Source organism: Apteryx mantelli, chromosome 4, assembly GCF_036417845.1.
Source record: "Apteryx mantelli isolate bAptMan1 chromosome 4, bAptMan1.hap1, whole genome shotgun sequence".
Taxonomy (NCBI): Eukaryota; Metazoa; Chordata; class Aves; order Apterygiformes; family Apterygidae; genus Apteryx; species Apteryx mantelli.
Genome location: NC_089981.1, coordinates 65,396,988 through 65,408,334, shown reverse-complemented (window position 1 = coordinate 65,408,334; position 11,347 = coordinate 65,396,988). Strand labels below are relative to the sequence as shown.

General features: G+C 45.9%; 1 protein-coding gene across 1 annotated transcript; it reads left to right on the top strand.

Moving 5' to 3' along the window:
* Positions 1-1,631: 1,631 nt before the first annotated feature.
* NOXRED1 (NADP dependent oxidoreductase domain containing 1) lies at positions 1,632-9,806 on the top strand. Its single transcript, XM_067296869.1, has 4 exons — positions 1,632-1,815; positions 5,850-6,004; positions 6,827-7,049; positions 7,661-9,806. Exons 1-4 carry the CDS (start codon positions 1,661-1,663, stop codon positions 7,950-7,952), a joined length of 825 nt encoding a protein of 274 aa, XP_067152970.1. The 5' UTR covers positions 1,632-1,660; the 3' UTR covers positions 7,953-9,806.
* The last annotated feature ends 1,541 nt before the right edge of the window (positions 9,807-11,347 follow it).

Sequence of the window (11,347 nt, the reverse complement as noted above, 5' to 3'; positions counted from 1 at the left end):
TAGGATTTGGAATGGTGTCGCTGGTCGGACTTTGGGTCAGGGAGCACAAGCAGGAGAAGCTGAATGCATACATGGAGAAATCTGATGGAGCCTTAAAATCTTCATGTCTGTGTTCTGAAAAATGGGGTCTTCAAGCCAGCAGAAAAAATCAGAGGTTGCTGGAGTTAATTTGATCCTCCTGTGTGATTGATTTGAGTGCCAGGGAATGCTCTGCTCTGGGGGATGATGTTTGGGCTCTGGAAAGAATGGAGCTCACTGCGTAAAGCTGAGATTCTACCGAGGCACCTGGTAACCAGGCGCTCGCCGTGGCAGCGGCACTGTTTGGGCTGCATTGGCTGGGCGTCCACAGGGGAGCCTAGAGTGTGGGAACTGAGTGCCTAGGGCTTGCTGCCCTTGTGGGCAGGGCCAGCTCCTGCTGCAACATTACTGTCGGGGCGCATGAACAGGGACAGAAGCTGAGCAGACAGAAACTGTCAGGGGCCTTGTTCAGGTTGCCTTTGTTCCTCACGTTGACTGTGGTGCCACGGGCATCGGTGGGCTGCAGGTGAGGAACAGCTGCAGGACAGGATTCCAACCACTTGGAGTGGATATTTGAATCTGCTGAGGTCTCCATCCCTGCCTCAAGCTTGGCTGAGGGTGTTTCAGCCCTGTTGATGCCTCTTTGCCCCATGGGAGACATGCCTGAGTTGGGTGAGTTGCAGAAAGCAGGAAAGGGCCTGTTTTGCTTTATTCTCTCTCCCCTTCCTGTGCAGATGATAGGTTTGTGATACACTGAACAGTGCTCTAGTCTCAGTCAGGGGTTCAGAAACAATTCAGATAGTTCAGCAGTGCCCTGTTCTGGTCAAGAGCACTGTACATCTGCCTCATGTCAGGCTAAACTGCACCAAGCTTCCTCTTTGCTGAAACAGGCAGGGCTGGGAGACCCTACCATCTCTAAACCTCCAGCACTCTTGCTGGCTGGAACACCAGCTCCCCAGCACAGGAGGGAATCTGGTTTCGCTGGGCACTTAGAGCTTTGTGGGCTGGTCATAACCACTGTCTTCTTGTGACGACTGCCTTGTACCCCTGTAAGCATCCCTGTGGCTCACATGAAGCAATAACATGGGTACCAGACAGGGTTCTTGCATCTGGATGCTGCTGAGCTGGCTGTGCCAAGGAATAGGGACTTCCATAGCAAATGTGGGAAGGTGAAGGAATTGATGGATTGCTCAGCTGGGGAGGACAGGAAGCACAGTATTACTACAGTATGCAGATTTGAACTGAAAAAAATGAATCACTCATTCAAGGCTTGATTTTCTCTTCACCTTCAGGCTTGGAGCAGCTCGAATGAAGTCTGGTCAAGTGCTGTGCCAGCAGCTTGCAGATGGCTGAGTTTTCAGGTCTATTTGGGGCTCACATAATAGGGAGCTGTAGCCTCATTAAAGCAGCAGATTCAAATATCCACTGATGTGTCTTGTTCTCAGTGGCTGCACTGCATGGGGGGAGCTGTTGCTTTTCTAGGCTCATTCACTGCAAGGAAAAACCTTGAGAAGAGCTGGGGCCTGTATGTTGCCTCCACTTATTCTCTGGCAGGTGCTGGGCTGGATTGCAGTGCTACGTGAGTGGAGGCCATGTCCCTCTTCTAAATCCTCATTGTGGAAGCTTGTCCTTCTGGGCCAAGATGTGGGATATTGCAGAGATTTTCAAGTCTTCTCAGTCTGAGGAAGAAGTAGAAGGTGAGCAGGCCTTGATGTATCTGGCAAGGCGCTACAAGGGGCTGACAGTGAATGCATGTGCCCATGCCATCTTCTTCTGCAGACTTCTTCAAGCCCTCAGGTGAGGCGGAATTTAGCTCTCCACTGTTGGTAAAAGGTGCTGGCTGGGTGAAAGAAGCATGTCAGGGAGATAGGCTTTGAGGAAAAAACCTTGAAGCGTTGAGCTCTTTCCAAAGATACTGCATCTTTACTGAGCTGAAACATGATAAAGGAACATCACTGATCATTCTGATGTAGGTCTAGACAGCACAAACACATCACTGGGAGAAGTAAGGTGGCTGGTCTCTGCAGTGAGCTTCTTGAGCAGTTCACAGTAGGTCTATATGAAGTAAGCATTATATGGGTAGGCCAGCTACATTTTGTTAGCTTTTTATCTGGTTCTTCCTAGGTAACATCTTATGTACTGTTCACATCCACACTAGCTGCTGAACATCTGCATTTGTATAAACTCACAGTCAGTCAGTCTTAAACATCTGGGGGTTTCCCTTCAATTAGACTGGTTTTCCCCTGAGAAAACCAGGGAATGGAAGTTAGTCTCTAACACCAAATGAGGGTTTTGTCCCAGAAACCTAGCAGTGCCCAACAATTGTTACTTGTTCCTGCAGTTAGTTTGTATGATTTGTAAAGAGTCAATTGTCCCGTGTTAACATGTGGGACATCACTTTTCAGCAGCAGTCTCTCATGTCACTATTCTGTACTCGTCATGCTGACTTGTCCCTGGACTTGGCCATTGCATGGGTTGATGTGTGTCAGCTGGGTATCAGCTCTTAATTGCCAGTCTGCTTTACAGTGACACACCAGAGCAAGGGCCAACAGCATGTCTGGTCCTTAAGCCTCTTTTTAGCCCCCCCCCCCCCCCAAAAAGGGTAGCAGTGGCTTTACCCTAGCTGGAGAGACCTCCGTTCTGCCCTGGTGAGCCCTGGGGCTTTGGGGGTGTTTGGTCATGGAGGTGTGCTGGACCAATAAAGCAGCCAGTTAGCCCCAGCAGGGTGGTGTTGAGTGCTGTGGACACCCTGCTTCCAAGGATCTTGTCACAAGCCTCACTGATGCTGCACGTGCTGTGCTGCAGCTGTCAGGCGGATGTGGGGCTGTGAATTACTTTCTGCCTGAGTCATATTCAAAGAAGTGCCCAAGAGGTGAAAACCTCCAGGCACCAGCATCACCCACTTCTCAATGGGTGGTGGGGAAGTGTTTCCTGGAAGGGTAGGACAGCATGTAGCTTGGGGGTCCCACTGGGCTGGTGCCAGTTCCCCTGCTTTCCCAGGCCGAGCAAGACTGAGAAGTGTTTGCCAACTTCCTTGGTGGACAACTGCAGCCTGAAGGTTGGGATTATCGGTGGAGGTCACCTTGGGAAGCAGCTGGCCCAAGCACTGCTGACGCTGAGCTGGGCTCCATGCTGCAGTATCCGCATTTCCACCAGGCGCCCGGAGAGCCTGGGTAAGTGCTCCTGAGCCTGGATTTGGAAGTGGGACTGCACTTATGTGGACTTTAACTGGATTTTCCTATAGCACTTCAGGCAGAACTCACTAGAGAATGCTCTCCTGCCAAAAATATTGAAGGTATTGAAACTCCAAATTTTTATGGGGAAGCAGAGGATGCTATTGTGGAAAAAATCTTCATTCAGTTGGAAACCCACTGTCCACTAAATGCTAATTTAGTTGTGTAAAGTTTTGTTCACCAGTCCCTGTTGACCTTGGTGGAGATATTGACTCTGTTCTTTGAAGGCTGGTTAGTTTCACGCCACTTCTAGTTAAGGCTCCCCCCCCCCCAACACACACACACTTTTGCTGCTCTTTTCAAAATTCTCCTTGTCATATGTGACATTTGCCATGAGTTTTGTCAGTGATTGAGGCTCCAGCTTGTTAAATATTCATCCAACAGAGACAACATCTCTCCAAATCTGCATCAATGCTGAAACTGAGAAGCTCCTCTCCTTATTTGATTACTGTAGGGTCAGTTGTACAAGACAAGCTTCTTGCTGTGCTCTGCAATGCTCCAAATGCCCAGCGAGGAGAGGGAATTAGACTGCAGCATTACAGCAACTGTTTGCATACAAACTGTCAACTGCCCCGTAAACTGTTATATAAAACATGATGAGTAGGGAGAACTCTCCTCCAGGGAAATGCTTAGAACAATAAAATCCTCTTTCTAATCATCTCAGAGTAGAGAGGAAGCAGGGGTTATTAAATGGCTTTTTATAGATCTTGAAAACTAGCCAGATCCCAAGACTTGGCTGTTTTGGCTAAGGCTCTAAATCAGTGTTTATGAACTGGGGCCAGACGGCTGAATTCTCTGCATGTTTATTCCGGGCAGAGACGCTTGCTTTGTCACCAAGGTGCCCTTCGCCATGTTGAAATGGTGAGGGGTGGCTGCCAAAGTCTCTCAGTGCTACCTTGGGAGGGCAGTCCCAGCTAGGGAGAGGTGGTTTGCATTTCATCTGCATGCAGCGGAGAGCAAGTACCACGCTGCCTGTGCCTGGCGGTCCTGGCTGCTCGCCTGCCCTGGGTCTGTGGCTCTGAGCACCTTTCGCCTTGCTTATCTCAGCAGACCTGCAGGAGCAGGGGATTGGGTGCTTTTACGACAATGCTCAGCTGGTGGCCTGGGCAGACGTGGTCTTCCTCTGCTGCCTCCCATTGCACGTGCTGACCGTCTGCTCTGTTGTTCGGCCTGCAATTCGGAAACCCTGTGTTGTGTACAGCCTTGTCACCGCTGTCCCCCTCCGCAGGTAATATGGACTACACCATTGGAGAGCCTGGATGTGCTGCCCTCATCTGGGATCTCATGGGGCAAGCACAGTGCATGTGCTCTGGTCCAGCTGCAGCTGCAATGGGAGCAGTGCTCTTACTGCCTCTTGATTTTATTGCAAAACATCATCACAAACCTTGTCATGTTCAGCAGCTCCCCCAAATCTGCAGTTGCTGGAATCATGGGAATACCTTGGAATTCCAGCTTTCTGTTTTTCTAAAGGAAGTTTCTAGACTTTGTGGCTATAAACTTGAAAACATGATCAGAAGATGTCAAAAAAAAAAAAAAAAAGGAGTCAAAAAAGCTCCAGATCAAAAACAATACTGGTATTGAAAACCCCTTCTTGCCAGGGCCTCAAATCATCACTGTAAGGCCCATTGAAAACTACCCAGAAAAAAAGGGAGCAAAGAAGCAGAACACAGTTTTTGTGGCTGAAAAAAACCCAAACCAAATACTTACTGTTTCATTTCAAGCTGCTGCCTTAACTTTGGAGAGGAGCCTGTCCTGAGGGGTTCGAATGCCCAGAGGGGTGTTGCTTATCCTCTGTGGTCAGCCCAGTCCTTAACCTTCTGCTGAGGCAACTGATAAGGGGTCAAATGTGACACTGTTCTTCATGCTATGGGTTAGACTGTTAACTGGTAAAAAGTTTGTCAATCCCACAAATGATAATTGCTGACCTCTTTATCATGATTTTAAGAACTTCCTGCTTCCTCCTCCTCCTTTCTGCTGGTTAAACCCAGTTTCTCCCCACCCACCTAATCCAGGCAATGCCTGCACACACTGAGGAGGCAAGCACAAGGGACAATTTTTACTTCTTCTTTTTTAAACAGACCACTAATTGTGCTACAAAATTGACAGTCCTGCTGTGAATATTTCTCCATTAGCAATGTTAAGGCCCACAGACTAGCTTGAACACAGGCACTGAAGAGCTGTCAAATGGGAAGAACCTTTACAACTGGTTGTAGCAGCTATTAAAAAAGAGTAGTCATTAAAATCCTTAATAGGTTGAATTCCAGCACGGTTGACTCAGCCTCTGCTGGTTGGTACAGTGGGATAATCCCTTTGCTTTTCTCTGCATTTCCCTCAGGTATGACCTTAAAAATCCATGATCTCATCTGCACTCTGCAGCCACAGCTGGCTCCTGGCACTTGTTCAGAGTGAAGGTTTGCTCAGGCCAACGTTTATTCTCCTCTGTGCTATGTTGCACACTCCAAAAGCTGCTGTGTTCTGGCAGTGGCTGCATCTCTGCTGTTGCTGTAGGGTCTGGGGAGCTCTCTGGGATAAAGAGTGCTTCAGGAACATCCTCTTGCTTTTTGGTACACACAGTTCTTTGGCTGGCTTTGCTTTCAGGTTGAAGCAACTCCTTTCCTACAGTGCCATCATGAGGCCACAGTACCAGTGCTCTGGCAGGGAGCCCATAAATGAGTGGGGGATGAAAGGGACAGTCACAGCTGCACTGCAAGACACTGCTGTTGTGCAGGCAACATGTCCCTGCAGTTCCCAAGGTAAAATCCCTCCCCCCCCCCTTTTTTTTTTAATTTGATCACAGTTCTTCTGGAGTTGCACTTCGCTGTTCCTCCGCCTGTAATACTCTGAGCTGGGTACAGACTGACAACAATAGCTTTTAAACTAGGTGGTGCATAAATGGGTCCTGTACTAGAAGTGAATGGGCCAAATGACCCACTGTGTGTCTCCCTCACCAGTTTCTCTGCTTAGTGCTCCTGGTGCCACTCTCTTTAGTTCAGGACCACTCTTCTCCATTAATGTACCATCCAATTTCTTAAGAACTTTCCCTTAGTAAGATAATAGTAGCTCTGATGCTCACAGGCTAAAACTGTGAGCAGGAGCTGAGATCTGCTTTCTGAGCAAGCATCTGGCCCAAAAATCTTTCTGTAATGCCTCAGGCAGAACCTCTATTTCCATGTTCATACCCTTCCTATTGCCAGCTTGGCAATTACCAGCTGCTACCTCTGTCCACCACAATTTCATTATAGGCTACTTAATTCCTGCCTTGCTGAATGTTCTTAAAACAGCTGCAGTGCTCTTACTCCATGGTGTCTGTTGGACTGAATCGTTACATGGCTTTATATGCAGCTTGTAAAGGACTCCTGTTTACTTGAAGGGAATGTACTACAGAAAATATAAGCTCTACTAGGCTTATTACTACTAATTTCAGCATGCCTCGCCTAAAATCATCCTAAACCATAGGTTTCAAATAAACCAGATGTGATTGCTAATGCAGCTCTTCACAGGATTGCAAGACTGAAATATCTCCTTACACTTGTATGCACATTGGTTATTGACATTTGATTTTGGTTGCTGTGCAGGGAAAATCAGAGTCAACGCCAAGTGGTTGGTGGCCATTTTCTATGCAGCCCTGAACAGCAGCATGTGGCAGAGCCTGCCTCACCAGAAAGCACTGAAATTACTCAATGACCTGTGTTTTCCTGAACACTGCCCCTTCTGTGCAGAGCAGAAAACTTCCTGCCCGCTGTTTGTGTGTGAGAGTTTTGTCAGCAAAACATTTGCCTCTTCAATGAATCAAGAGGAGTAAGTAAAGGCTGTCCAGGCTTTCTCTTTGCTTTCAAACTTGCCACATTCCACAGCTGAAGCATGGACTTCTCTTGCTGGGTTGGAAGGCACTGAACTGGTGTTTCTTTCAGGACCATGTACCTGCTATGAAAGATTGCCCTAGATGTTATATTAGCAATAGAAGACTTGGACTTCCATCTCCGAGCTGTTTCATCCCTGGTCCCTGCTTGGCTACTTGTGAGGATTTTCTGAAGTCACTGGTCAGGACAGAGGCTCTGTAGCATTGGATGCAGAAAAAAAATCCTGTAGAAATATCTGGAGAGGGCTGTTCTTATGGGAATGGACTAGACTGTTCAGGATGTAAGGCTGAGGATACACTGGTTGACAGAAAAGGCTCTTACTTGTGCATGATAGTTTTTGAGCCGTTACACTCAGTTTTGCTCTGCATGACAGTTCTAGCTTTGAATGCCTGGAATAGTTTAAGATTCAAGTCTCTGAGCCTGATTGTCTCTCAAAGGCCTGAGAAAGAGAGGCATAGTCAGAGATCAAGAAAACCATTATTTCTTAAATTATTAGCTGGTGTGGGCTGTCATTTCCCATAAATGAGTAAGCTTGTTTTCTCTTCCCAGAACCTTCCCCTGGTTTGACCTGACAGCTGCACAACTGAGAGAGTCTCCCTTTAGCCAGCTGCTAGAAAACAGTGAGTCTGTATGGAGCCATCTCGCTCTACTATACCAGAAATCCTTTGGAGACTGGCCTACAGAGCAACATGGGCTGATCAGCACCAACACATCTCTTACTTCAGCTGTAGTGGAGCCTGGTGCAATGTTGGATCGCAAGTCCTCATTCTCCACAACTGCTTCTGAGATTTCATCAGAAATCCTGGAGGAAACTACTGACTATGATTCTAAATCCTCATAAACTGTAACGGAGCCCATGACAGAATGCTTTGCTGAGATCCCATCCCAAAGGGGTGGTAACTCAGAGATACTGATAACCCTTTTCTATCAGTTCCCTCTGCTGGTTTCATGCAGTTGTATGTGGTGAAAGAACACACTGTGAGGACTTCATCTTGCAGGGAAAAAAATAATGCCAAACACCTAATAAATATTTATTTAACCATTGCTCAATCATAACATAAACCATTGAGGGAGGTAGATGAAAGATTAGATAGTGGAATTACATAGTGTTTCCACTGTTCTGTTCTGAAACACCATTTTGTATCGATCTTCAGCCTTGCCAAGCATAAAAGCAGCAACCCTGTTACTAATGCAACAAGCACTGAGATCTCTGACTTTCACATTTTAAGGCCTGAGCCATCTCTATGGACCTGAAGCCTAGGCCTGGTTGTTAACAAATCGCTAAGGATCACTTTGCCAGCGAGCAAGGCTCTTGCTGAGCAGCTGTGGAATAAGACAATGACTTGTTGCCTCAGACTGGTCTGAGGAATGTGAGAATCAGCACTATTTGCTCCTGAACTGTTTAAAACATCCAAACCGATAACCCTATGTACGTTTGCTTCTGCAAGTTTCACACACTAGACTACCCAGCGAATCTGCTTGCCCCTGGCCGCCTGAGTCTTGCTTTATTTCAGTCTGAACTTGCTTATTAAGAAGTCATGATGCAAAGTTGCATCATTACAAAGTCTTAGCCTACTACCTGACTCAACCTCACTGGGTTTCTGTTGCAGTTTTAACAGGAAACTGAATTACAGTTATGTTGTATTAGCTACAGCTTTGCCCTAAATAACCAGACAGGATCAGGCCCAGTCTTTTTTTTCCATGGGGGATCTCAAGGAAGTCTTTGTTGGCAGACAAAGTAGTGATGATTTAGTCAGAAGCATTCTTCCTGTTGAGCCAGGCTTTAATCGATATTTATCCATACTTCCTTGCTGATGATGGTACGCACTTTGGATAGGATGTAAAATTAAAGTTGCACCACCACGATAGTCTATGTGATACTTCTTTCAAGGAAAGTGGAGTTAGCTGCATCCAAATCCACCCAGGGCAAATCATTTCTCTAATTCTCTAGTTCAGCTTACAGTATTCTCTTATGCTTCCTGCCTTCATCTGTCATGAGTTTCAGTACCGTTTACTACAATAAACTGCTGCCTGGTCTTACCTCACAGGTAATCATTTCTGTCGCGAGGACAGGGATTCATTGTTTATGTTGTAACTAAAACCTTTCAGAGCACTGACAGCATCAGGTACCACAAATGTATGCTAGTTATTGTATATGCCATTTATCTTACATCTGGGTTTAACAGTGAACCAGGTCTGCAAATGCTAAAGTGTGGGAGAAGTCTATTCACTTGAGTCACAGGAAAGTAATTATCAGTTGCTGGTAAGTAAAACATGTCTATGATTGTCTTTTGGTCTTTTTAATCAACTGTGAAGCAGCAGAGAATGATAGTGGTGCAATCATGCCTGATTTATAGCTTCTGCTTCACTTAGTTCCTAGAAGCAAACTAAGGATGGTGATTGCAGAAAAAGGCCAATATAGGGATGTGTTTGCTATCAAGAAATGGCTAAGGGCAGCAATATTCTTGTCTTTAACCTAGAGAAAGTAGAACTGTACCAGCTTGGACAAACTACAGGGTAATAAGGGTTTCTATTGCTCTCCCAGCTGGGCTTTTTACAGAGATAGAACTACAGTGTGAAGCTCTAATCCTAACTCTGGGTGCTCTGCAATATTGGGAGAGTATCTGCTTCTACCCCAGTCTGGATTTGTTCCAAAGAGGGAACTGTAGCGTAGGGCTCCAGCCCTGCTTCTTGGACAAACTGTGAGAAAGTGAGGGCATCTGCTTTCTCTCCCGACTGGGACTTCCGCTCCAGGAAGAGACCCATGTTGTCTCTGTATGGGAGGGCAATGGATCTGCTGAAGAGAGGTTCCTCAGTCTTCAGCAACTCTCGCACATGTCATGAAATCTCCTGAAATATAAGACAAAAATACCAGAAATTCTCATTTCACAAGGCAACAGCTAACACCATTCATTCTGTGCCAGAGCAGCAGAGAAAGGAACTGAATTTCTGAATTTTGGAACGTTTTCACACTTGAAGTTGCAACTCAAGTGGTATCTGAACCCATGGGCCCAGTGTGAAACTGTAAAAGCAGAGTGGACGGCTTGTTCTCCAGATTTACTCTGGGGGATGGCGTCACAGCTGCTCTCTTTAGTGGCACAAACAGCTTTGCTTTCCTGTTTGCACTTGCAGAACAAACAAGTCATGGGTGAATGAGCTGAATTCTGCCCTGCCTAATGCAAAAACATTACCACTGTTTGCTAAATTATATTGTCAAAAACAGAGTCTATTGACAGAAGAGGTGGAAAGACTAATCAAACCAAAAACCATATTGCTCATTAAGAAAGTTATGGGCGACTGGCTGTCTGAGCCAGCTGGATCTGGAACTGTCAGTGAATAGAGTCTTGCTATTATTTTTGAAGTCACTTTTGAGACTATAACCTTGTGATTTGACTGGGACTTTGAAGTACAGTTCACAAGGTTCTACTGGTCTTCCACAGCATTCGCTCAAAACCTTCCCCCAATCTCTACTTGGTATAGAGCGGTACCCTACTTTGTGTGATATCAAAAGAACATTGGGCTGGTACCTCGAGTGCTTTTGATATCATTTAAAATAGCAGTTCAGCAGAATTAAAACCAGCAGTAACTTTCTTTGTCCATGCTGAGAAACTTTCACCAAATCCAATGAGTAGGGCTTCTCTACAAACTGCTGTTTTCCCTAAATTTCAAAATATTTCCATCTCACTGAACTGATGCTATCACATTAACTTCTGTAGTAACTATCTGGGTTTTGGCAGTTTACAGGCTTTTGTTGATATTCCTTATTGTGAACTTGGTGTGCCCATATGCACAATACTATGGCCTTACCTTTGCACCTGCCCTAGTAGGCTCTTACTGAAAGAGCGAGATGGGCCACATTCTGCTCTGACTTCTGAAAACTTGGAGTCTATCAGAGCTGACTCTAAACTGTGTAGAGTTAGAAAAAGCAAATAAATATTGGATTAGGGCATGATCTTCAGGAACATCTAGGTTCCACTGAAGTCTGTGAGATGTTCCCAATTCACTTACAAGCTTCTGAAAACGTTACAGAGAGAGTCTCATCTCCATGTTTGCTGGAGTATGTTGGCTGTTGCTTATCCTAGCCCTGAAGAATTTCTCCTTCATTTTCTACTGGAGGAAGAAGAGGTTTTTCCAGATGATTTCTCTAACCTGTGATTTCTCTAACCACCATATACTAATGGTAGATATATTACCACCATATATAATCTCTATGTTCCAATTTGAGGGTGAGGCTTA

What these genes read in the sequence shown, in the direction of transcription:
- NOXRED1 (XM_067296869.1), top strand. Translation starts at nt 1,661, where the DNA reads ATGTGGGATATTGCAGAGATTTTCAAGTCTTCTCAGTCTGAGGAAGAA. An exon ending in AGACTTCTTCAAGCCCTCAG is followed by an intron (nt 1,816 to 5,849) that starts GTGAGGCGGAAT and finishes CTTTGCTTTCAG; the next exon opens with GTTGAAGCAACTCCTTTCCT. An exon ending in TCTTCAATGAATCAAGAGGA is followed by an intron (nt 7,050 to 7,660) that starts GTAAGTAAAGGC and finishes TTCTCTTCCCAG; the next exon opens with AACCTTCCCCTGGTTTGACC.